The sequence below is a fragment of the Macrotis lagotis genome, chromosome X (genome assembly GCF_037893015.1).
Source record: "Macrotis lagotis isolate mMagLag1 chromosome X, bilby.v1.9.chrom.fasta, whole genome shotgun sequence".
NCBI lineage: Eukaryota > Metazoa > Chordata > Mammalia > Peramelemorphia > Peramelidae > Macrotis > Macrotis lagotis.
Genome location: NC_133666.1, coordinates 436,269,305 through 436,292,705, shown reverse-complemented (window position 1 = coordinate 436,292,705; position 23,401 = coordinate 436,269,305). Strand labels below are relative to the sequence as shown.

Sequence of the window (23,401 nt, the reverse complement as noted above, 5' to 3'; positions counted from 1 at the left end):
TTATTAAGTGTCTGAGACCAGATTTGAACTCAGGTCCTCCTGACTCCAGGGCCAGTGCTCTATCCACTGCTCCACCTAGCCGCCCCCTCTTATATATTTCTTTCCTATCTCATGGTTTCCTTTCTTTTCCCTTAATCCTAATTCCTTTTACCAAAAATGACTAATCTGTAAACGTTTTAAAAAATGTGCATATACAATATTCACCTGACTGCTTGCTGCTGAGGGGATGGGGGTGGGAAGGGAAGGTGGAAAGAAATTATGTAACATAAAAATATGTATATGCATGTGGATGAATACTGAAAAACTTTCATAACATGTAATTGGAAAAATAAAATAAACTATCAATTTAAAAAAGCATAATATTTCCCACCAAAAAGAATGACAAGTTTAGACTAGATTTCAAGAAAAATTCCCTAACAATTAAAGCAGTCTGAAAATGAAATAATTTGCCCCAAAGGATGCAGGCTCTACCTCCTTAAAGTCCTTCAAGTACAGACTGGACAACTACTTTTTCTGTATAGTATTGTAAGGATTTCTTTAGTTTAGAGTTTAAACTTAGGTGACTACTGAGGCACCTTCCTATCCTAATATTATGATTCTGTGACTTCTAGATACAAGGGAACACAATAAAAAAATATAGATGAAAAATTTAGTTTGGGATAAAGGAACAAAAACTAGGCCAAAGGTTTTTATTGACCAGTCAAAAGGCTAATGCCTAAATATTATGAATATTCTTTTCAAGAATAGAGATAGAAAGCAATAAGACAAGGCAATCATTGAATAACATCATAAAATCAATTAAAATGACAATGTTTTAAATTGAACCATAGATATAATGTACATTACAAAATCAGATGTCTGACTGATCGAAAACCTACTAGGCAAAGTAAAAATCAAAGTAAATACTGAATTAAAAGAAGAGATAAAAATGAAGAGGAAATATGACTTATAATTAGAGATGCTCCAACCTGACTTGTTTAAAAACTGTCAACATGTCTGAAACATGGCAAAAGGATAAAAGCAAAGACATTAACTTTGACTACTGCTATTTCCTAGTGAGGTTTAACAGTTGCAAAACAGTTGACACAAGGAAACTAAATTATCTCAGACAGAAAAAATTTAATCCCATAGTTAAAGTGAAAGACATTTCAGGCAAGGGCAATGTAGGTCAAGAATACAAATTTATTTACAAAACACTACTAACAAGAATTACATTATAAGCAATATAGACTTACAAAACAGCAAAAAAAAATTGAGAAAACAAGTTTTCAGAAAGCTTTGCTTGAAATCCAACTAAAATAGAGTGCACAGAGAATATAGGTTTTAAAAAGGAATCATGAACATTTGCAACATGGAACATTTTTTTTTAGTTTTTTTTGCAAGGCAATGGGGTTAAGTGGCTTTCCCAAGGCCACACAGCTAGGTGTCTGAGGTCAGATTTGAACTCAGGTACTCCTGACTCCAGAGCTGGCGCTCTATCCATTACGCCATCTAGCCACCCCAAAATGCAACATTTTTACAATAAATTATTCTCACCAATAACACCAACATATTTGAACTCTCTATCCAATATAATATGTTAAACAAGGAAAATTATCTTTAAGAAAATGAAGACATAGGGGTGGCTAGGTGGCTCAGTGGATAGAGCGCCAATCCTGGTGTCAGGAGTACCTGAGTTCAAATCTGACCTCAGATACTTAATAATTACCTAGCTGTGTGGCCGTGGGCAAGCCACTTAACCCTGTTTGCCTTGCAAAAAACCTAAAAAAAAAATGAAGACAGCAATTTTAGCAAAGCTGTAAGACATAAGATAAACCAACGTAAATATCAACATTTCTTTCTATGACCAACAAAGTCTGGCACAAAGAGATAAAAAGAAAAATATCATTTCAAATAACTGTAAACTATATAAAATACTTGGAAGTCTGCCTGCCAAGATAAACCCAAGAATTAAATGGACATAATTACAAAACACTATAAACACAAAGTAAGATCAAATAACTGGGAAAATATCAATTGTTCATGGGTAGACCAAGTCAACATAATAAAAATGACAATTCTGCCTAAACTAATTTACTTATTCAGTACCATGTCAATCAAATTACCAAACAATTATTTGATTGAGTTAGAAAAATAGTAATAAAATTCATCTAGAAAAACAAAAGGTCAAGAATATCAAGAGAATTAATAAAAAAAAATTACAAAGGAAGGTAGCTTAGCAATACCAAATCTCAAACTATATTAAAAAGCAGATAACATTACAACTATCTGGTACTGGCTAAGAAATAAAGTGATGGATCTAGTAAATGATCATAGTAACCTGGGTTAGATAAAATCCAAAGATCCCAACTTTTGGGATAAGAACTCATTATTTGACAAAAACTACTGGGAAAATTGGAAAACTACTTATAGGTCAGCATCTTACACCATGAACAGAGGTAAGGTCAAAATGGATGTATGATTAAGACAAAAAGGTATTAGTATATTAGCTCATTGAAAGCATATAAGCAAATTAGAAGAGCAAGGAATAATCTGTTTCTAAGATCTTTGGGGGAAGGGAAAATTTCATGACCAAATGAAATAGCATTACAAAATGAAAACAGATAATTTTGATTATTTTTATATCAAAAAGCTTTTGTACAAGCAAAACCACATCACCATTTGCCTCAGTTTTCTCATCTGTAAAATGAACTGGAGAAGGAAATGACAAATCTCTCTGGTATCTTTGCTAAGAAAACCCCAATTGCAGTCCTGAAGAGTCATATCCAAAACACAGCAAATTATGTGGATTCAAACTATTTTTCCAGGTTCATTTCACAATATTCACTAGTAGCCAAACTGGACCACTTACCCTTGAACCAATTATATTCAGGGATTTGCTACTTTCATTGTCCCATTCCCAATGCCTACAATGCTCATCTCTGTCAGGGTCTGTTTTGTGTCTTTCTTTGTATCCCCAGAACTTAACACAATGCCTACCAGAAAAAAAGGTATTTAATAAATGCTTATTGCCTAACTCTTACCAGAAAGACAGTTTTAAAGATAGAGACCACCAGATACTATACTTTCCAATGTAGTATAAAAAAATCTCTCCCAATGTAAATGCAACCACAGAGAACAGGAGTCTTAAACTACTCTTCTGAAGAATGAGCATCTAAATGTGTCAAAAGAGGCATGTATTCATGTCTATGCACTCAATTCAGCATGGGAATAAGAAGAGAGGGATCAACATGAGAAATTCCTCTAGGCATGAACTTCCTAGCAAAAAAGAAGGAATGAGCATGCCCTGAGTTATATTTCTTTCTTTAATTTATTTTTAATATTTTTAAGTTTATTTATTTATTTTTTCAAATACAGGCAAAGAGAATTTTCAACATTCATTTTTTGTAAGATTTTGAGTTCCACATTTTCTCCATTCCACCCTTCTCTCCCTTCTCCCCTTACTAGCAAATAATCTGATGCAGTTCATACATGTACAACTAGGTTAAATATATTTCCATGTTACTGACTAATATTTCTTACCTATGAGTGAGCCTGAGCAAGTATTCCTCACCTCTCCTGTACTCAGTTTCCTAATCTATACAATAAAAGGATTAGGCTAGTGACTTAAGAGTTCTTTATATCACCTTATCTTATGGGGTTTTTTCCCCCTTTATTATCCTCTATAAAGATAGGAAACCAGCATGCCAGGGTGGGGGTGGCAGCCAGCCCAGTCATTTTCTAGGAGACAAATGATTTTAATTATTTCCAGCCGGGGGGGTTAAAAGCAGCATTATGTAAGAGAGCATAAAATTTTCTTATCCTAACCATCTTGAGACTAGCCAACTTGGGTCCCAAAAAATGCAGAACAAGTATAATAACACCATAGAGGAACATTATAAATTTAGCAGAAGAATACAAATTATATCTTCTCTCACAACATGATCAATACGTATCTCTTATTTAGCATGATTATAAATATAGAGCCTATATCAGATTGCTTTCTGTCAGAGGGAGGGGAAAGGGAAACAAGGGAAGAAGAAATATATAAAATTCAAAAACTTGCAATAAAATGATGGGTAAAAAAACTACCATTGGGGGGGCGGAGCCAAGATGGCGACATGAAGGGATCAAGTCTTAGGAGCTCTCTGATAAAAACTCATAAACTAAGGACTCTAATTAAACTTTGGAGAGACAGAACCCACAGAGGGACCCAGTGAGGCAGTTCTCCTACTCAAGGTAACTAGGAAAAGAGCAGAAAGGCTCTGCTCCCGGGGGCCAGAGGGGTGGCCTGCCAGAGCCAAAGAACTTCAGCCTCCCGGAGGCAGCCCCAGGGCACTGGGAGCCTGGCTCACAGCAGGGGAGTCTCCTGAGCTGCACCCCGGGGAGCACCGGCACAAAGTGGGGGAACAGCGGGGGGAACCTCTGCCAGAACGAGCACATGGAGCCCAGCCCTCAGGGCACACAGCCAGCAGCCTGGTCTTTAGGCAGCCTAGACCCAGAAACAGAAGCAGGTGGAGCCGGTGAGCAGGAGCCCCCAGGGCATGAGCCCATTGAACCTAGGGAGGGGAGCGAAGAGAGAAAGACTGCAGAGCTCTGCCCTCTGCCCCTGGAACAAGACTCTGGAGTTCTGACCACATTCAGATCCTGATCCCAGTTTAGGCCCCCCCCACAGAACAGCAGGGCCCCCCCCCACCTCAGCACCATAGCAGAGGGGGGCGCTTATGGTCATTCACAGACCGGGAGGGAGGACAGAGCCTCACACACTGAGACCCTTGTGGGAGTGTCCCAAAAGCACAGGAAGCACCCTAAAAAACAGGCTTAGGCTGGGAAAATTAACAAACAAAGCAACAAGAGGAAGACCATTGAGAAATATTTTGCAAATGAGCCCAAGAAGGATCAAAATACGCAGTCTGAAGATGAGGAAGCACAAGCTCCTGCATCTAAAGATTCCAAGAAAAAACAGAAATTGGGCTCAGGCTATGACAGAGCTCAAAAAAGACTTTGAAGATCAAATGAGGGAGTTAGAAGAAAAACTGGGAAAAGAAAGGAGAGAGATGCAGGAAAAACATGAAAATGAAGTCAGAAGCTTAGTCAAGGAAATCCAAAAAAATGCTGAAGAAAATAGCATGCTAAAAAACAGCTTAGGTCAAATGGATAAAACAGTTCAAAAAGTCATTGAGGAGAAGAATGCTTTAAAAAGCAAAATTGGCCAGATGGAAAAAGAGATAAGAAAACTCTCTGAGGAGAATAAATCCTTCAGACAAAGAATGGAATTCAGGGAGATTGATGAATTTACCAGAAATCAGGAATCAATACTTCAAAACCAAAAAAATGAAAAATTAGAAGAAAATGTGAAATATCTCATTGAAAAAACAACTGATATGGAAAACAGACTTAGGAAAGATAATTTGAAAATTATTGGAATACCTGAAAGTCATGATCAGGAAAAGAGCCTTGACATCATTTTCAAAGAATTACTACAGGAAAATTGCTCTGATATTCTAGAAGCAGAGGGCAAAATAGAAATGGAGAGAATCCACCAATCCCCCCAAGAAAGAGATCCCAAAAAACCAACCCCCAGGAATATTATAGCCAAGTTCCAGAACTCCCAAGTCAAAGAGAAAATATTACAAGCAGCCAGAAGGACACAGTTCAAATATCGTGGAGCTGCAGTCAGGATCACACAGGACTTAGCAGCAGCTACATTGGAAGCTCGTAGGGCTTGGAATACAATATACCGGAAGGCAAAAGAGCTTAGAATGCAGCCAAGAATGAACTACCCAGCAAGGCTGAATGCCCTCTTCCAGGGAAAAAGATGGACTTTCAATGAACCAGGGGAATTTCAAAGGTTCCTTTTGGAATGGCCAGAGCTGAACAGAAGGTTTGATCTTCAGATACAGGACTCAGGTGAAGCATGGAGATTGGAGGAGAGGGGGGAAATATGAGGGATTTAATGAGGATGAACTGCATGTATTCCTGCATAGAAAAATGATACTGATAATATTCGTATGAACTATCTCAGTTAATAGAGCAGGTAGAGGGAGCTTTTATAGTTGAAGCACAGGAGAAAGCTGAATTCGAAGATAAAATATAGTGTAAAAATGGAGTCAATAAGAAAAAAAGGGAAATGGAATGGGAGAAAGAAAAAGGAGAGGGGGAATAGTCCAAGCTATTTCACATAATAAGATTTTTTTTTTATTACAATGAGCTATTGCAATGATATGGAAGGGGGGAGGCAAGGGGGAATGAGGGAACCTTTGCTCTCATCAGAGATGGCTAGGAGAGGAAACAGCAAATATACTCAATGGGGTATAGACAACTGGAGTAAGAAGGAGGGGGGAGCAGGGGGAAGGGGTGGGGATGTAAATAAAGGAGGAGAGGATGGACCATGGGGGGACAGTCGTCCGATATAACACATTTCCTTTTTTTACTTCTTGCAAGGGGCTAGGATTGGAAGGCCTGCCCAGGACCATAGGGCCAGGTGGATTCTAGCCTAAGGGGTGGTATGGGGGCTCAGGGCTTCTTGGCCCCAGGACCAGGGATCTGTCTGCTGCACCACTCAGCGACCCTACAGCAGAGTCAGAGTGAAAGGAGAGAGAAAATATAGTACATGGTAGTGGAGAAATAAGAAAGGAGGGAGTTGCGATCAGCAATGGCAACGTTGGAAAAACATGGAAGTAATTTTTGTGATGGACTTATCATAAAGAATGTGATCCACTCACGACAGAGTTGATGGTGTTGGAACAAAGACTGAAACACATTTTTTGTTATTATTATTTGGGGAGGGTGCAGGGCAAGTGGGGCTGGGTGGCCTGCCTGGGGCCACATGGCAGGGTGATCATTGGGTATCTGGGGCCGGATTTGGACCTAGGTGCTCCTGCCTCAAGGGCCAATGCTCTGTCTACCACCCAGCCACCCCTACTATTATTACTATTTTATTTTATTTTGGGTCTTTTTGGTTTTTGCAGGGCAGTGGGGATCGGGTGGCTTGCATGTCACATGGCTGAGTGATTATTGGGTTTACGAGGCTGGATATGGACTCGGGTGCTCGTGGCTCCAGGGCTGATGCTTCGTCCATTGAACCACCTGGCCATACCTACAATTATTACTATTATTTTTTTAATTTTAATTTTTTTTCTCCCCCCTTTACTTTTTTGCCCAAGTCTATCTATATTCAATGGGGGAGGGGTATTTTGTTTACTTGTAAACAAGTATATTTTATATTTATTAATGTAAAGAAAAACATTTGTACAAAATGAGAATAAAAATTAAATTAAAAAAAAGAGTAAAAAAACTACCATTGCATGTAGTTGGAAAAAAAATAAGTAAAATTATAAAAAGAGGTCAAATCAGAATTAGGAGTGTTCCTGGTAGAAGATTTTGGTTTTAATTGGACAGTCCGTAAACACTTATTAAGCATCTAATATGTGGTAGGTGCTATGTTAAGCCCTGAAGACACAAAGAAAGGCAAAAAGACAGTCCCTGCTCTCAAAGAATTCACAAGCTAATGGGAGAGACAACTATGTACAAAATATAAATTAGAGATAATCAACAGAAGAAAGGTACTAGAATTAAATGGGATTGGGAAATGAATCCTATAGAAGGTAGAATTTTAGCTGGGAGTCAGGGAAACAGGAGGAAGAGACAAGAAAGAGAGGAAATGGAGGAGAGCCAGTAAAAAGGTGCAGTCAGGTGGTTCCATGACCTCATCTATGAATTGGTATATTTCCAAAGGGTTTTCTCCTTAAAGGCGTTCCCAGACAGCAGAGATTCTTGGTTAGGAATTTGTTTATTTTTTTAATCCATAGGAGAAAGGGAGTGGCATGACCTGACTTTCTCATGTCACAACAAGAATTAGACTGTGAACAGACATAGCCCTGGCCTCTGCTTACTCAGTACATACCTGAGAAGTTACAGGCTGAGACTTTCCCTCTCATTATCACAGAGGGAAGTATCAATCAAGAAACAAATCCTTGACAGCCTATTGAAATCCTGCCCATTCCTCAAGACCTATATCAAATGTTAATTCTTCCACCAAAGCTTTCCTGAATCCTATAGGCAGAAATTAATTTACTCATTCCGTAACTCTCAAAAGTCTTTGTGTTTCTCATATGGAAGATAATCTCTTTTTAATGTCTTAACTCCTTTACTAGGTTGTAAGCTCTTGACAGCAAAGGCTATGCTTTATTTCATCATTATTTCTGCAAGAAGAGGAAACATGGCATAGTAAATAGAAGCTTTGGAATCAGGAAGACCTGCGTTCAAGTCCTTCCCAAACATATACCAGTATATGACTCTGAGAAAATATATTAATCTTTCAGAGATACACTTGATTCTCTGAGACTATAAATTAAAAGAGTACAACTCAGGTTGTCTTCTGCATCACTAGGGGAAGTTTCCCCACTAGAAGACCTCTTTACCAGGTTACATATATCATTTCATATTTAATATTTTGGAGGAAAAAATATCACTAGCATTGAAATTCTTATGTTACCTCAATTCATACCACATGGGACACCAGTCAGGACTGCCAAAACCATTGTGGTTAACCTTCTGTGACCTACCAGCCCAATAATAACCCTGTCAAAAAAAGGAATGAAGAGGCTGACAGGACTTGGAGAACCCTTCACCAATAAAATCACAGGTCTGTTTCTCTCCACTGACTCCAAAAAAAACGAACTCAGCACCTGCACACTATTTTGCACATAAATAGATACTTATTAAATTTCTTTTGAGGGAGTGAATAATCAAATAATAATCACAGATCATAAGGAAAGAAAGAGAAGGAAGAAAATTACCCTCATTCCTCAAAAGTTATGCAGAGCAGGTTGATTACATGATTCAGTTGTATATAAAATAAAATCATGAAAATATGAAAATAAATGGTGAAAAAAATAAAAGAATTGAATCACTCTGAGAACTTACCTATAACCAAGGTCATTGAAATAGTTGTTATATAATAACCAAACATCAAAGGTTTCTGCCACAATTCTACACCAACAGTAGCTGTCAGCAGATATCCTGCTACCAATGCCTATAAAAAAAGCAAGTTAATTTTTATCACTTGCAAATCAACATAAAAACAATGTATTAATCCATTCTCATTTAAATTTGAAAAGGAAAATTACAGTGTCATAGTTTAAAATTTTCTCATTAAATGCTTTCCATTTTTAATTTTCCATCTTTATGCAATCTAAATTTCTTTCATTTTTACTATCTGCCTTTGTTTCTTACTTTTTTTGCTGTATATCTTCTTCTTAATTTATTGTACAGACATATTAGGTGGCCAGGTTTATAAGATTATTAAATTAATACATTTCGATGAAATAGGAACAACCCCCTCGAAAGTCTATATATTTTATTTCACCAACAATCCAGGACTTGACTAGAATCCCACTCAAATAAATCCCACTCAAAATCTGTCAGATAGCAAAGGCCTTCTGTAATCTTTATTTGTGATTATGTGTGTAATCTTTAAATATGGAACTTTACTTGTCTGACAACAATTGTGACAATACCAAGAATTCACCCTAAACACTGAGCAAAAAAAAAATCCATTTTTAAAGCTGAAAAATCAAAAACAAACAAAATAAACAGAAGAATAAAAAATGCTACCCCTTACAGTATTTTGTTTAATATATTATTTGACAGTAATTTTGTTGGAATGTTTTTATGAAAGCACAAAAAAAAACTTCTTATTGACCAGACATGGCAAGAATGGAGGGAAAGAAAGAAAGAAAAAAGAAAGAAAGAAAGAGAGAGAGAGAGAGAGAGAGAGAGAGAGAGAAATGAAGGAAGGAAGGAAGAAAGAAAAGAGAGGGTGATTGGATAAATGTGTATGTACAATATGCATAGAGGGTGTCCCAAAAGTCTTACTTCAGTTTTAAATTATCTTTGTGTCTTCTATAGACATATTTAACATATAAATTTTTGTACACATTACATTTCACTTTGCATCAGTTCATGTAAGTCTTTCCAATTTTTCTGAGAGCATCCTTCTTATCATTTCTTATACCACAATAATATCCCATCATAATCATATACCACAATTTATTCAACCATTTCCCAATCAATAAACATCCTTCAATGTCCAAAACCTTGCCACAAAAAAAAGAGCTGCTGGAAATATTTTTGTACATAAAGATTCTTTTACTTTTTGTTTTTAATCTCTTTTGGGATACAGACCTAAAAGTGATGTTGCTAGGTCAAAGGGCATGCATGTACGGTTTTATAGCCCTTTGGGTATAGTTCAAAAATCACTCAACAGAATGGATGAATCAGTTCACAATTCCACCACAGTACATTAAAGTCTCATTTTTCCCAGATCCCTTCCAACATTTGTCATTTTCCCATTTCTGTCCTATTAGCCAATCTAAGTATAAGGTAGTGTCTCAGAATTACATTTCTCCAATCTATAGTGAGTTAGACCTAACAGCAACATGGGGGTGATGATCAACCCTGATAGACTTGCTCATTCCATCAGTGCAGCAATCAAGGACAATGTTGGGCTATCTGTGATGGAGAATACCATCTGTATCCAGAGAAAGAAATATGGAGTTTAAATAAACATCAAAGACTATTACCTTTAACTTAGGAAAAAAACCTCTTGTCTTATTATGTAATTTTGCTATCTCTTATACTTTATTTTTCTTCCTTAAGGATATGATTTCTCTCTCATCACATTCAACTTAGATCAATGTATACCATGGAAACAATGTAAAGACTAATAAACTGCCTTCTGTGGGGTGCGGGGGAGGGAAGCAAGATTAGGGGGAAAATTGTAAAACTCAAAATAAATAAAATCTTTCTTAAAAAATAGTGAGTTAGAACATTTCTTCACTGTAACATATATCTTACATTAACTTGCAAGTTTACATAAATTCATATAGTTCTTGAGCTAAAAATACTGAGAACCACCTCATACATTTAAAGAAAAGTTGCCCACAGCCTATCCCATACTCTCTGTGGAAGCCAACTAATTACCAATTCTGAACCCCTGAAAAGTGATGGAGGTAGAAATACAGAAGGATGATGGCTTTTAGTTATGAAAAGTGAAAGTTTAAAGAGTTAACATTATTAGAACCTATCAGATCAAAGTAACCTTTGATCCTTGGAAGCTACTATGAAGGTTTTGTGGGAATTTGGTGAGGTAAAAACTGATGTTCCTAAGCATTAAAATACATTTTCACACAAAAACATTAGAAACATTTGTTAAGTGTAAGATAAGTGGTTCTGTGAGTACTTTATTTAAGGTACACAAAGAGCTAAATCATTTGCGTGAATCTGGAGAAAAATCAATTACTATTTTTAATTTATATCTGTATTCTGGAGATGTAACAACTAGAATATTTGTTGTGTAGTTATTCCTGTCATGTCCAACTCTTTTGTTGATCCCCTTTGGGTTTTTTTTTTTTTTTTGGAAAAGATGAGAAGATTATCTTTTCCTTTTCTAGGTCATTTTATAAATGAGGAAACTGAAGCCAAGAGGGTTAAGTGACTTGCCCAGGGTCAACTAGAACCAGATTTGAACTCAGAATTGCACCCAGTACTCTATCCACTACACCATCTAGATGCATGACAAACTTTATACAAAGTCATAATTCTGTGGTTCCAGCATCTTGATTATCAATTACTATCATTCTATAAGAAATGATAAAATGGACAGTTTCAAAGGAAACTGGGAGATTCTTTATGAACTACTGCAAATTGAAGGAAGGAAATCTAGGAAAAAAATTATACAATGACAACATAACAGAGAAAAAACTTTGATACATTGATCGAGGCAATGACAAACTTTAAGCCCAAAAGAACGAAAACAAAATATGATGTCCACCTTCTGATACAGAGATGGTGAATTTAAAATGCAAAAAGAGAATCATTTTTGGACATAGCCAATTTTAAATTTTGTTGTGATCAGTTATATATTGAGGGTTTTATTTTTCTGATGGCCTTTCTATTTGCTTTTTTACTTTGTTCAATAGTAGATAGACTGGCAGATTTTTGTTCTTTTTAAAGAATTAAAATATTTTTTTCAGATAATAAGCAAATACTTGTTGAATAAAAATTCAACAGGTTGAATAAAACACACTGACAGTATTTTCAATCAATTATCAGTACCAATTGTCATTAATTGAGTGTACCTCTGAGCAGCTATTTCTCATTATAGTTTTGAATAAATTTTTAAAATTCCCCCTCTATAATACTGCTAATAGCAACTGTGGGAAAAAATATTGAAATGTTTCTCTGATTTCTCAAACATAGAGAACAGAGTTAAATTTATTAAAAGTAAGAGCCATTCCCAATTGATAAATGATCAAGAGATATGAATGGTTTTCAGATGAGGTTATCAATGCAATCTATTTAAATATTTTTAAAATGTCTTACCTCACTGTTGATAGGAGAAATGAGGGTTGAAACAATTTTGAGGTACTACCTTATACCAATTGGATTAGACAATAGGACAGAAAGAGAAAATGACAAATTTTGGAAGGGATATAGGGAAATTGAGTTGTAACATGATTCAACAATTCTGAAGAGCAATTTGGAACTCTATTGAAAGGGCTATAAAAACCATGCCTACCCTTCAATCTAGCCATGACACTGCTAGGTCTATATTTCCAAAAGAGAAAAAACACTGGAAAAAATAATCTCTATATATGGGGATATTTATAGCAGTTCTTTTCTGATAGTAGGAAGCTGGAGCTAGAGGGGATGCCCAGTAGGTGGAGAATGACTGAACAAAATGTAGTATGTGATTGAGATGAAATGCTGTTGCTAAGGGAAATGATGAACAGGATGCTCTTAGTAAAAATTTACAGAAGCAGACACAATGGGAAATGTATCTTATACAAAGTAATAGCAATACTGAAGAATGATAAGCTGTGAATGACCTACCTTTTCTAAGCAATACTGTGACCCAGGAGAACCTATGATAAAGAATGCTATCCCTGGAGACAGGAGGACCCGAGTTCAAATCCAGACTCAGACATTTAATAATTACCTAATTGTGTGACTTTGGCCAAGTCACTTATATTGCCTTACCAAAAAAATAAAAAAATAAAATACTATCCATTCCAAAGACAGAGCTAATGGTGTTTGAATAAAGACTGAAGCATGCTTTTTTTTTTCTACTTTATTTTTCTTGAGGTTTCTCTTTTTTGTTGGTGGTGTGTTAATTGGCAGTCATGACATTTTCTAATATTTTCAAATGTATTGAAAGTAACAAGGCTGTTTTTAATTAAAACTGAAAAGTTTCTGTAAAATTGGTTTAGGACTGAATCTAGACCTCATAGCTCATTGAGACTTTTACACTCTCTAAAATACCTATGAGACATTGTGCGAAAGTCCCTGGGACTGATCCTGTATTTGAAGAGAAGGTAGGGTATGAGGACAGGCTCAAATAAACAGATATTATGCCTAAAAAAATTGAGTATTTTTGGTATAAGAAATAATTTAATAAAAAGAAAAAATTGTCTAATGGGGATAAGAAGGGGCTAGAGGGGAGACAACACTATATGTTTTGCAGTACTGTTCAATTTGTTTTCTAAAATCCTTCTGTTGGTTTGCATTGCACTTATATCAATACTAGTGAACAAACTGATAATATTGTCATTTCTGTTTGCCACATATCAAATCTAAAATTCCTCTGAAAAATACACTATGTTATAGGGCTTCATCACATTTTTGACTAGGATAAGAACAGTGAAAGGATCCCTTTTACTAAATTACATAGCTCTGATTTTGTTTGCAAGAACTAAAATCAAATTATCTCATAAATACTGAGAAGGTAATTTTCATATTCACATCAATAGACCATAGTGTACCCACAAAAGACTTACTCACAATTCATACTATGACGTCCAACAGCCTGATAGCTTGAATAGTAACACAATGTGTTACTTCATGGGAGCCTCATGACCCATAGGTTCTCACGCCTTTGGACAAGGAAAGGGTGGCTGGAAGCACTTTTGCTGGGTCCAGGGCAAAAGGGGGAAGGATATGCTTGGGATTGAAGATCTATTCTTTTGAGAGGGACTTAACTAAATACAACAAAAGATACATCATTTAAGAACGATGGTAGCAAAAGAGGGAAGTGTGGTTAAAAAAAAAACAAGGACTTTCATTGTATCAATACTCTAATGATTCTCAGGAGTAAAGGGTACATATTTACAAGTAAATTTTGATAAAATTGGTATCGCAGATGCTATGCTGGGAATGATCATGAATTCAGCAGTACATGTGTGTGAGTGTATGTGTGTGTGTATGTGTATAAAATTGATGTTCTAATAGGTGCATCAAAATTTCTTCTTTCCCATCATAGGGAGTTTCTGGCATATGAGACAACCCTAAACTTGTATAGGGAGCAGGTATATACTGAATAAGAGATTAAGACAACCTAATTCTAAACAAAGGAATAAGAAGTGGATGAGTGAGTGGGTGGTGAGCATCATCAACACAATATCTTCTAATACAGCTATAAATCAGTGAAAGATAATGTTTCCACGTATCCTATTGGGAAAGAGGTGATAATAGAATAAGTGACATATATGACAGTATCGCTACTTCCTGTATGGGTTGTGAGATTCTGTGATAAGAAGGAGGATGGAAAAACAGAATTCTAAATATATCTTTGGCATTTCTTTTTTGGGGTCTAGGTGATATCAAAGAATGCTTATCTCTATTTCTCCCTATCACCTGACATTTATACTTCTAATCCAGCTACAATTCTTTGGGTTTTTTTTTTTCAATGTAGCCTAGTATTTGCAAGGTTTATATAATCATCTCAGCTGGTTGGTTTACAACCAAAAATGTCAACCAATCAAACAATAAGTACTTATTAAGTGATTACTATGAGTCAAGTTCTATGTTAAATGCAGAGGGCGAAAATATAAAGAATAAAATAATCTGTATAAGCAAGAAGCTTACCTGCTAATGGAGAAGGCAATTATATAAAAATACAAAAGAGGAGAAATATAAAATTAATCAATACAAATATATATACACAATAGTTAAAGTTCAGATAGGATTATAGTATGTGGTTGTAGATGGGTACCCTCTCTGCAGTGTATATAATCTTGGACATTGCCTGGAACACTGAGCTCCGTTACTTAGCTAGTATATGTCAATGATGAGATCTGAACCCAAGACTTCCTGGATCCAAGGTTAGGTCCTTATCCAACTAACTACACTGCTTTTCATAAATATACAATTAGAGGAAGTTATTATAAGAAATAAAAAAATGTTTCCCACTGTATTTAGAGGCTAAACTGGGTTGTGAGTTCGAACAAATAGACATCTGAAGGAAAAATAATTATCTCATCACAGTACTAAGGACACAGGTTTGCCTACAAATTTGGACTGCAGCTTGAGTGCCAATCTGCATGCCTTTGGTTTGTTCTTCCCTTACTGACTTACTATGACATCTGAACCTCTCTTTTGATCATAAGCTATCTTTCCTCTAGGGTTAAAACCACCAGTCAATCCAATTAAAGAGAAAAATAAACTGAATTTCCCTTTTGGAACATGAAAACTTTCTGTGGTTACCAAGAAGAGCCTGACATGATCTGAGATGCAGATTATGCATTCAGCCAAATAGGCAGTTATGAATTAATAGCATTGTATGGGAATTCAGATATTAGGTAAAATGAAAATAAGAGATTATTCCCTGAAACAGCCTCCAAGAGAAGGAGGTGGGCATGTTAAGGTCCTGTTCATAAAATCTAAGCACCATTGTGTAAACTCAATAATATACTTCACTGTGGATCCTCCCAAAAAAAGTTGAGGCTAACATTCCTATTTTTGAAAATCTTTAGCTTTTGTGCCCCATGAGAATGTGAAAAGCTGTGCCCCTTAGTGAAATATGAGCAACTTTTTTAAAAGTCACCTAAGGAGGATCCAAGATGGTGTAATACCAGGAACCCAAAAGCTCACCAGAAATTCCCCTCCAAAAAATTTAAAACAATTCCTCAAATCACAAAAAAAAAAAAAGATTAGTAAGACATTTTTCCAGTCTAAGACAGCTTAGGTAGTTTGCAAGAGAGATCCATGACATGGGAGTGGGGACCAGATTGGAACATAGAGGCTGCACTAGGTGTGGCCCTTGAAGGCAGCAGTAATAAATGCATCAGCAGCAGTATTGAGGGCTCTTAGCCTAGAGATGGTAAGGGGATAAGAAAACTTGTCAGAAAGAGATGATGGGGGCAGCTGGGTGGCACAGTGGATAGAGCACCAACCTTGGAGTCAGGAGGACCTGAGTTCAAAACTGGCCTCAGACACTTAATAATTACCCTAGCTGTATGACCTTGGAGTAGTCACTTAACCCACTGCCTGACAAAAACAAAAATAAACAACAAAAAAAGAGATGACAGGGGACTCTTTGCTGGCACTGGGTACATCAGGAGCTCACTGGTGACGTGATTCCTTATAAGCAGTTTTAGGTGCAGAGGAGAACTTGTGATATGTCACAAGGGAGCAAGGGCCCTGGTCACAATTCCAAGGCCAAGAAGAGGAACAGTGCTCTCAGCGACAGGGTAGCAGAGGACCATCCTCGATAAAGACCAGAAGAGCAGTGGTCACACCTCTCTCCAGATCATATCACCTAGGAAGCACCAAAATCTTACAGATTCCATCATGAAATATGCCTGATGCTTGAGATGGTGCCTTAGCACCCTAAGTAGGAGTTCAACTTTAATCATAAAGTTCAGAATTAAGAAACAGACTATAAAAATGAGCAAACAGAAAACAAAAGGGGAAACCAAGACATAAACTCAGAAAGGACATCAACATGAAAATAGCAGGAAATCATAAAAGAAAAATGCTAATTGGATACAAATCCAACAAAAATTCCTGGAAGAATTTTTTAAATAGTTGAATGGTAAAGGAAAAAAAATTCATCAGAATTCTTGAAAAGATCACAGATTATTAGAAAACTTGACATTCAAATATAAGACTCATGAAAGAATAAAAAAGTAAACATGAAAGAGTAATCATAAGAGATTCAATAAAATTAAAATGTTTACATTCTATATGAGGAGGATTCACGTAACTCCTAAGAACTTTATAATTATTAGGGTAGCTAGAAGGAGTCGAGAGAGAGAGAGAGAGAGAGAGAGCACATGAATATAAGTTGATTATGTTGGGATAATCTCAAAAACAAAATGATGGAATGACAAAAAAAGATAAACTCTGAGAGAAGGGGGAAGGGAGAGATAGAATGGAGAAATTGTTTAGAGAATAATTTGGAACTATGCCCAAAGGCCTATAAAATTGTGCCTACCACTGTTGAAGCAATACCATTTGTAGATCTGTACCTCAAAGAGATAAAAAAAAATGATCTACATGTACAAAAATACTTATGGCAACTCTATGGTGGTAAAGAATTGGAAATTGAGGGATGCTCATCAATTTGGGAATGGCTGAATGAGCTGTTGCATATGACTTTAATGGAAGCCTATTGTGCTATAAGAAATGATAAGGGGGTGGTTTCAGGAAAACAAAAAAGACCATGTTGACCTACAGAACTGTTACAAGGCAAAATGAGAAGACCTAGGGAATCACTGTGGACAGTAACAACAATGTTTTAATGATAGCCAGCTATGAAAGATGCAGTTACTTTGATAGAGACAATGAACCAAGATCTCAATGCATGTATCTGATGGTTATCCACCACTAGATAGAGAACTGATAATGTTTATAAACTGAAGTATAAATTTCTTGCTATTATTTTTGCAATATGGCTTAAATGGGAAATAAATTTTACATTATTTCACATATATAATTGATACTTTGCTTGCCTTCTCAGTGGGTGGAAAGGAATAGGTGGGAGAGAGAAAATTTGGAACTCAAAATTTTAAAAAAGAATGATAAATAGTAAAATTTAAATAGCTAGATAAATAAATAAAAGTTACCCAAAATCTGTCCTGGCAGTGATGAGTGGGAAGCAAAGCTGATTATCTGAAATTAGTTAACTCTCACCCTCAATAATAGTAAAGAATAGTAACTTTGGGATAGACCTCTTCCACAACAGAGGGGAAAAAAAGTAGAGACAGAGTGCCTGGCCTGAAGGCAAAAAGACTTAAGTTTGTTTCTGGCCTCAGATACTTAACTGTGTAATCATGAGCAAGTCATTTAACCTGAGGTTGCCTCAGTTTCCTCAACTATAAAAGGGGAATAATAATAGCACCTTCCTACCAGGGTTGTTGTGAGGACCACATGAGATAAAAATATTTGTAAACACAGTGCCTGGAATAGAGTTGATGCTATTTTTAAATTAACTAATATTATTTTTTTGAGATCATATCCCCTCTGAAGCTTCAAAGTGCATCTGTGCTATGCTGTGAAGTTTGCATTCAAAGGTGAAATTAAAATATTTTATTTGTCTCATATCAAATTGTATCAAATTGGCACACCATTAGATGCTACTTAGCAATTTCAAATGTTTGCACCAATCTGACTCTGGCTTTTAAATTTTTAAAATGCCCTCTCCTGTTGCTGATTCTATTTGGAAAATAAATTCTTGAGATCTCATCTTATAAAATCTATAGTATTTTTCTTTTTTTTTTAACTATGAAGCACTGTGTCCTGATCCCATCTTTAGTAAATATATAAATTTCTGACCTTCCCTTTCCTAATACATTAAAAAATGCCCTTCCATGACTTATATATACTATTCATATTTAATGACCTATTAGTGAATAAATGTAATCATTTTGTTCTGCTCTTGGTATATTCTGGGTCATGTCAATTTAATCTGCCTTATATTGTGAGACAAGAAAGATAGAACTTGATCTATGCAGTTCTCTTTAGGATATTACAGAGTCCCAAGTAATTATTTACAGTATATATTTGTGATGATGATCATTCACATTTATAATCGCATTAGGTTCAAAGGTGACAGGTTAAGAGGGAACTTAGGAAGATGAGTTCATGACATCATGGCACTTTATCCACTGTACCACTTAGCTGCCCTGTAAGATAAATAACATATATACATATATATATATAATATTATATATATATATATATTGCCTATATTTTAAAGATAAGGAAACAGAGCTTCAGAAAGGTTTAATTATGTGTCAAGGGGCAGCTAGGTGGCACAGTGGCTAGAGCACTGGCCTTGGAGTCAGGAGGACAGGAGTTTGTATCCAACCTCAGAAACTTGATGCTTACTAGCTATGTGACCTTGGGAAAGTCACTTAACCCTGATTGCCTCCTATCCAGAGCCACCTGATTCCACTGGAAACAGAAAGTGAGGCTGGTGACTTAGCACAATCCCCCTCCACATTCAAATCCAATTTACGTGCTTGCCATGGTATCACCTCTCTTGATGTCATGATTTCCTTCGAGAATGGACAAGTATCATCATCATCATCATGATTTATCAAAAGTAATATAGCTAGTAAATAGCAAAAATAGGACAAGGCCTAGTTCTCTGGATGATCAGTCCACTGCTCTATATATTATATTACCTAGTTGGAGAGAGGGGAAGGGAGGAGATAGAAAATACTATATAACCACTCTAGTTCTTTGGCAAAGTAGAATCAGAATCTAAATTAATGTAAATTTTAAATGGGCCAACCTTCTCAATGCCTCTCATCTTTATCCCCTGCTCTATTTCCTCCAGGCCCTCAATACCACCTTGTGAGGAACCCCCCCCCCCATAGGTCTTTAGTATTCTGTTGGGTCCTTTCATATTGCTATCAGGCTAAAAATAATTCCCTAAGTGAATAGTTTTCCCTTGACCCTGCCATCCCCCAAGCTATTATCTCTCATCTATTTCAGAGTCACAGTCCTAGAAAAAGCCAATTTACCCTCATTGTGTATACTCATTCATTTCCTGTTCATTTTTCAACCCCTTGAAATCTAGGTTCTCATCCTACCACTTAACCAAAATTGCTCAATCTAAGATTACCGGTGATTACTAAAATGCAAGTTCCAATGGCTTTTTTCTCGGTTCTAATCCTTCTTGACATTTCCACAGCTACTAACTGGCATCCAATCACCTTCTCCCTTGGCTTCCATAATGCTAACCTGTCCTGGTTGTTCTCATCATCATAAACAGATAATTGCATGGGGCACTGTGCTAAGTGCAGTGTAAAGAGAACTACACAGATCAAGCTTCATCTCCCTTGCCTTACAATATAAAGCAGACTAAACTGATGTGATCCAGGATACACAAAAAAAACAGAAGAAAGTCATTAAATCAGTACATTAATGGGAAGTAAACTATGGATAACATAAGCAAGACAGGAAAAAGTATTTTCAGATTAGTTGAAGTAGGGAGAGAACTGTCAGTAGATTTTAAATTTACATGTGTCATGAGGTTCCTATGACATAATGTTTATAAAGTGCTATCATTCCTTCACTAAAAAGAAGTACCTATTATGAATAGGTAGTGTTCAAAGTATTGGAGACATAAAGACCAAAATAAAACAGTACCTTCTCTCAAGAAGCTTATATTCACAAATTTTAAAACACTATGTATCAGTTTTATTATTATTATTATTATTATCTCATTTTTCTCATCTTAGTTTGCTGGTGTTCAGATAGTGTTCTTTAAAGTTTGCAAAGTACTTCACATATACTAACTCATTTCATCTTGATAAAAAATTATTTGCTTTAGAAGGAAATAGTCCTGAGACAAACTACTCTGCTGCTGGTAGTCTTTTATGATTAATCTTCTGCAGACTCTTGGACAGATGGATGATGAATACTTTTTTGTAATTAAATAAAAAAATTTAAATCTTTATAGGTTTGACCACAAATTTTCAGTTTTCTTTTTTGGATCACCATTTTATATCCTATCCTCTTAGCAGGGACATTCCCCAAGATTGTTTCCAGAGTCCTCTTCTCTCTCTCTCTCTCTCTTCATTCAGATGCCTTAATGAACTCTTCAGATACTCTGGATTTAAATGCCATCTCAACACAGATGACTCCCAAATGTACATATCTAACCCAAATCACTCTCCTAAATTCCTAAATATCAATAATTATCTCCTGGACAGCACTCTACTTAAGTGTCCTGTAGGCATTTCAAACATGACGTATCTGTCCAAAACAAAACAATATTTCCCACACAGAACTCATTCCTCCAAAATTCTCTATTTGTGTTAAAGTCACCCTCATTCTTCTGATCACAAAGTAATCTTGGCCTCCTCTTTTTTTCCCATTCTACCCACAACGAATCAATAGATTTTACCTATACACTTGTTTCATATTCACCTTATCTCTCCCTTAATCTATTATAATCATCTCCTCAATGGTCTCTCTGAAGTCAGTGGTCCATCTCCAATCCCTTCCTTCACATCTGTCAAAATCATCTTCCTAAGATGATTCTGCTCATGTCACTTTCTTAACTCAAAAAAAAATCTTCATTTACTGCCTCTTTCCCTTGGGATAAAATACAGGGAAAGAAAGGGAATTAACATTTATGAAACTAACAACTCTAGGAGGTGGGTGCTAGTATTATCTTAATTTTACAGTTGAGGGCACTGAGGCAGACATTAGTTAAGTGACTTCCCCATTACTCTCTCCACTGTGCCACCTGGATGTCCATGGAGTCAGGAAAACCCGAGTTTAAATCTGGTCTCAGAGATTTACTAGCCAAGTGACCCTGGGCAAGTTACTTAACCCTATTTGCCTCATCATCTGTAAAGTGATCTAGAAAAGGAAATGGTAAACTACTCCAGTATTTTTGCCAAGAAAACCCCAAAAGGGATAACAAAGAATTAAGCAGGATGGAAAATAACTCAACTATTTCCTGAATCCAAGTTCATGTTCTATCCATTGCTACAAACTCTAGTCTGAGCTTTAAAACTTCCACAAGAACACTTCAACTTACATTTCTGGCTTGTTTCATTTCTCCTCCCTCTCATTACTTAATTCCCAGAAATAGCCATATATATTTGTTGTCCTTATTTCCACATCAATCACTATTTTCTCAAACTCATGAAAATTCACTACTTAATTGAAACTGTTCTCTCAATAGTCACCAATGACCTCTTAATTACTAAATCCAATAGTCATCATCCTTGACATTCCTGCAACTTTTGATATTGCTATTTTTAATGCTTTTCCTTGATAGTCTCTCTTTCTGATTTTCAAAACACTGCTCAATCCTATATATATATATATATATATGTATATATATATATAGTGTAAAACTGAATTTTAATATAATAATCTTTCTTATATATTTAATCTACTTTAAAACATTGTTTTGAGAAGTGATCCATGCTTCACTCAATGACCAAAGGAAGCTAAAACCCCCAAAAGGTTAAGGATATGTGGACTAGATATTTTCAAAATAGTACTACTCAGGTTTTCTATTCAATGTGAAATAAAATAGCACATATTTGATAATACTTGATGAATTGGATTTAAATTCAAATTACAAAGCAAATTATTAAAGCAAATTTGCTATTCACAAATTAATGAAGATTTTTCTTCACGAAATGCCTTAATTTCTCTTTTAAAAAGCACTTAGATATTTGCGTTACTGAGTATGAAAACAAGTAATAAGGTTTCATCCTCTATCTTTTTGAATAAGCAGATTTTTAACTTTTCAGAAGAAAATTTAACACTCAATAGCACTCTTATCTCAGCCACCGTCCCCACTTCAGAAATGTAAATGTCTTGTGAATAAGCTGTCGTTTTAAACTAATTGGAACACCAGTTATAAACATAACACAGTAATTAAATTGCTCACTAATTTGGACCCAGTATCACAAAGGATACATAAAAGTTACAGATATAAATCAAGAGAATTTCTAGATTTTAATGATATGACTTTTTCTGGGGATTAGCAACAGTTAATATTTATTTTATGTCCCAATTAAGAAAGAAATAATTATATACAATATGCCCATGCTGAGTGAAATTAAATAAATCTAGGATCATTTCTTTTTTTTTAATCTGGGAAAGTAGAGTTTTCATCATGGTGAGCAGTAACATATTTATTCAATTGTAAGAATTCAAGAAAAGTAAAAACAGCTAGCATTCAAATGCTGGAATAGAAATTTGACCTCAAGAAACTAATAATAATAGCTATCACTTCTATAGATGGCATTTATTAGATTACAGGTAAGCGATTTACAATCATCTCATTTGATCCTCCAAGCATGGGGTACTATTATTTATCACCGTTTTACAATTGAGAAAACTGAGGCAAACTGAGGTTAAGTGACTTGCCCAGGATCACACAGCTAATAAATGTCTGAGGTGGGATTTGAACTCTGGTATTCCTGACTCCACCCCCAGTGCTCTATCCACTGCAACACCTCCCAGCCCCATATCTACTATAAAACTACCACAGAGATATTTCCATCAATGCAACCAGTGAAGAGGATGTCAACTTAGCAAAAAACAAACAAACAAACAAAAAAAACCCAGAGGTTACATAGCTAGGTGTCACAATGTT

The 23,401-nt window shown here is 35.8% G+C and overlaps 1 protein-coding gene across 1 annotated transcript in view; it reads right to left on the bottom strand.

Annotated features, from left to right (window-relative positions):
* Nucleotides 1-23,401, bottom strand: part of LOC141496973 (ethanolaminephosphotransferase 1-like) — a 165,794-nt gene that overhangs the window by 47,173 nt on the left and 95,220 nt on the right. Inside the window, exon 6 of the mRNA XM_074199547.1 lies at nt 8,908-9,016. Within this exon, the coding sequence (XP_074055648.1) occupies nt 8,908-9,016 (109 nt within the window). The remainder of the gene's footprint in view (nt 1-8,907; nt 9,017-23,401) is intronic.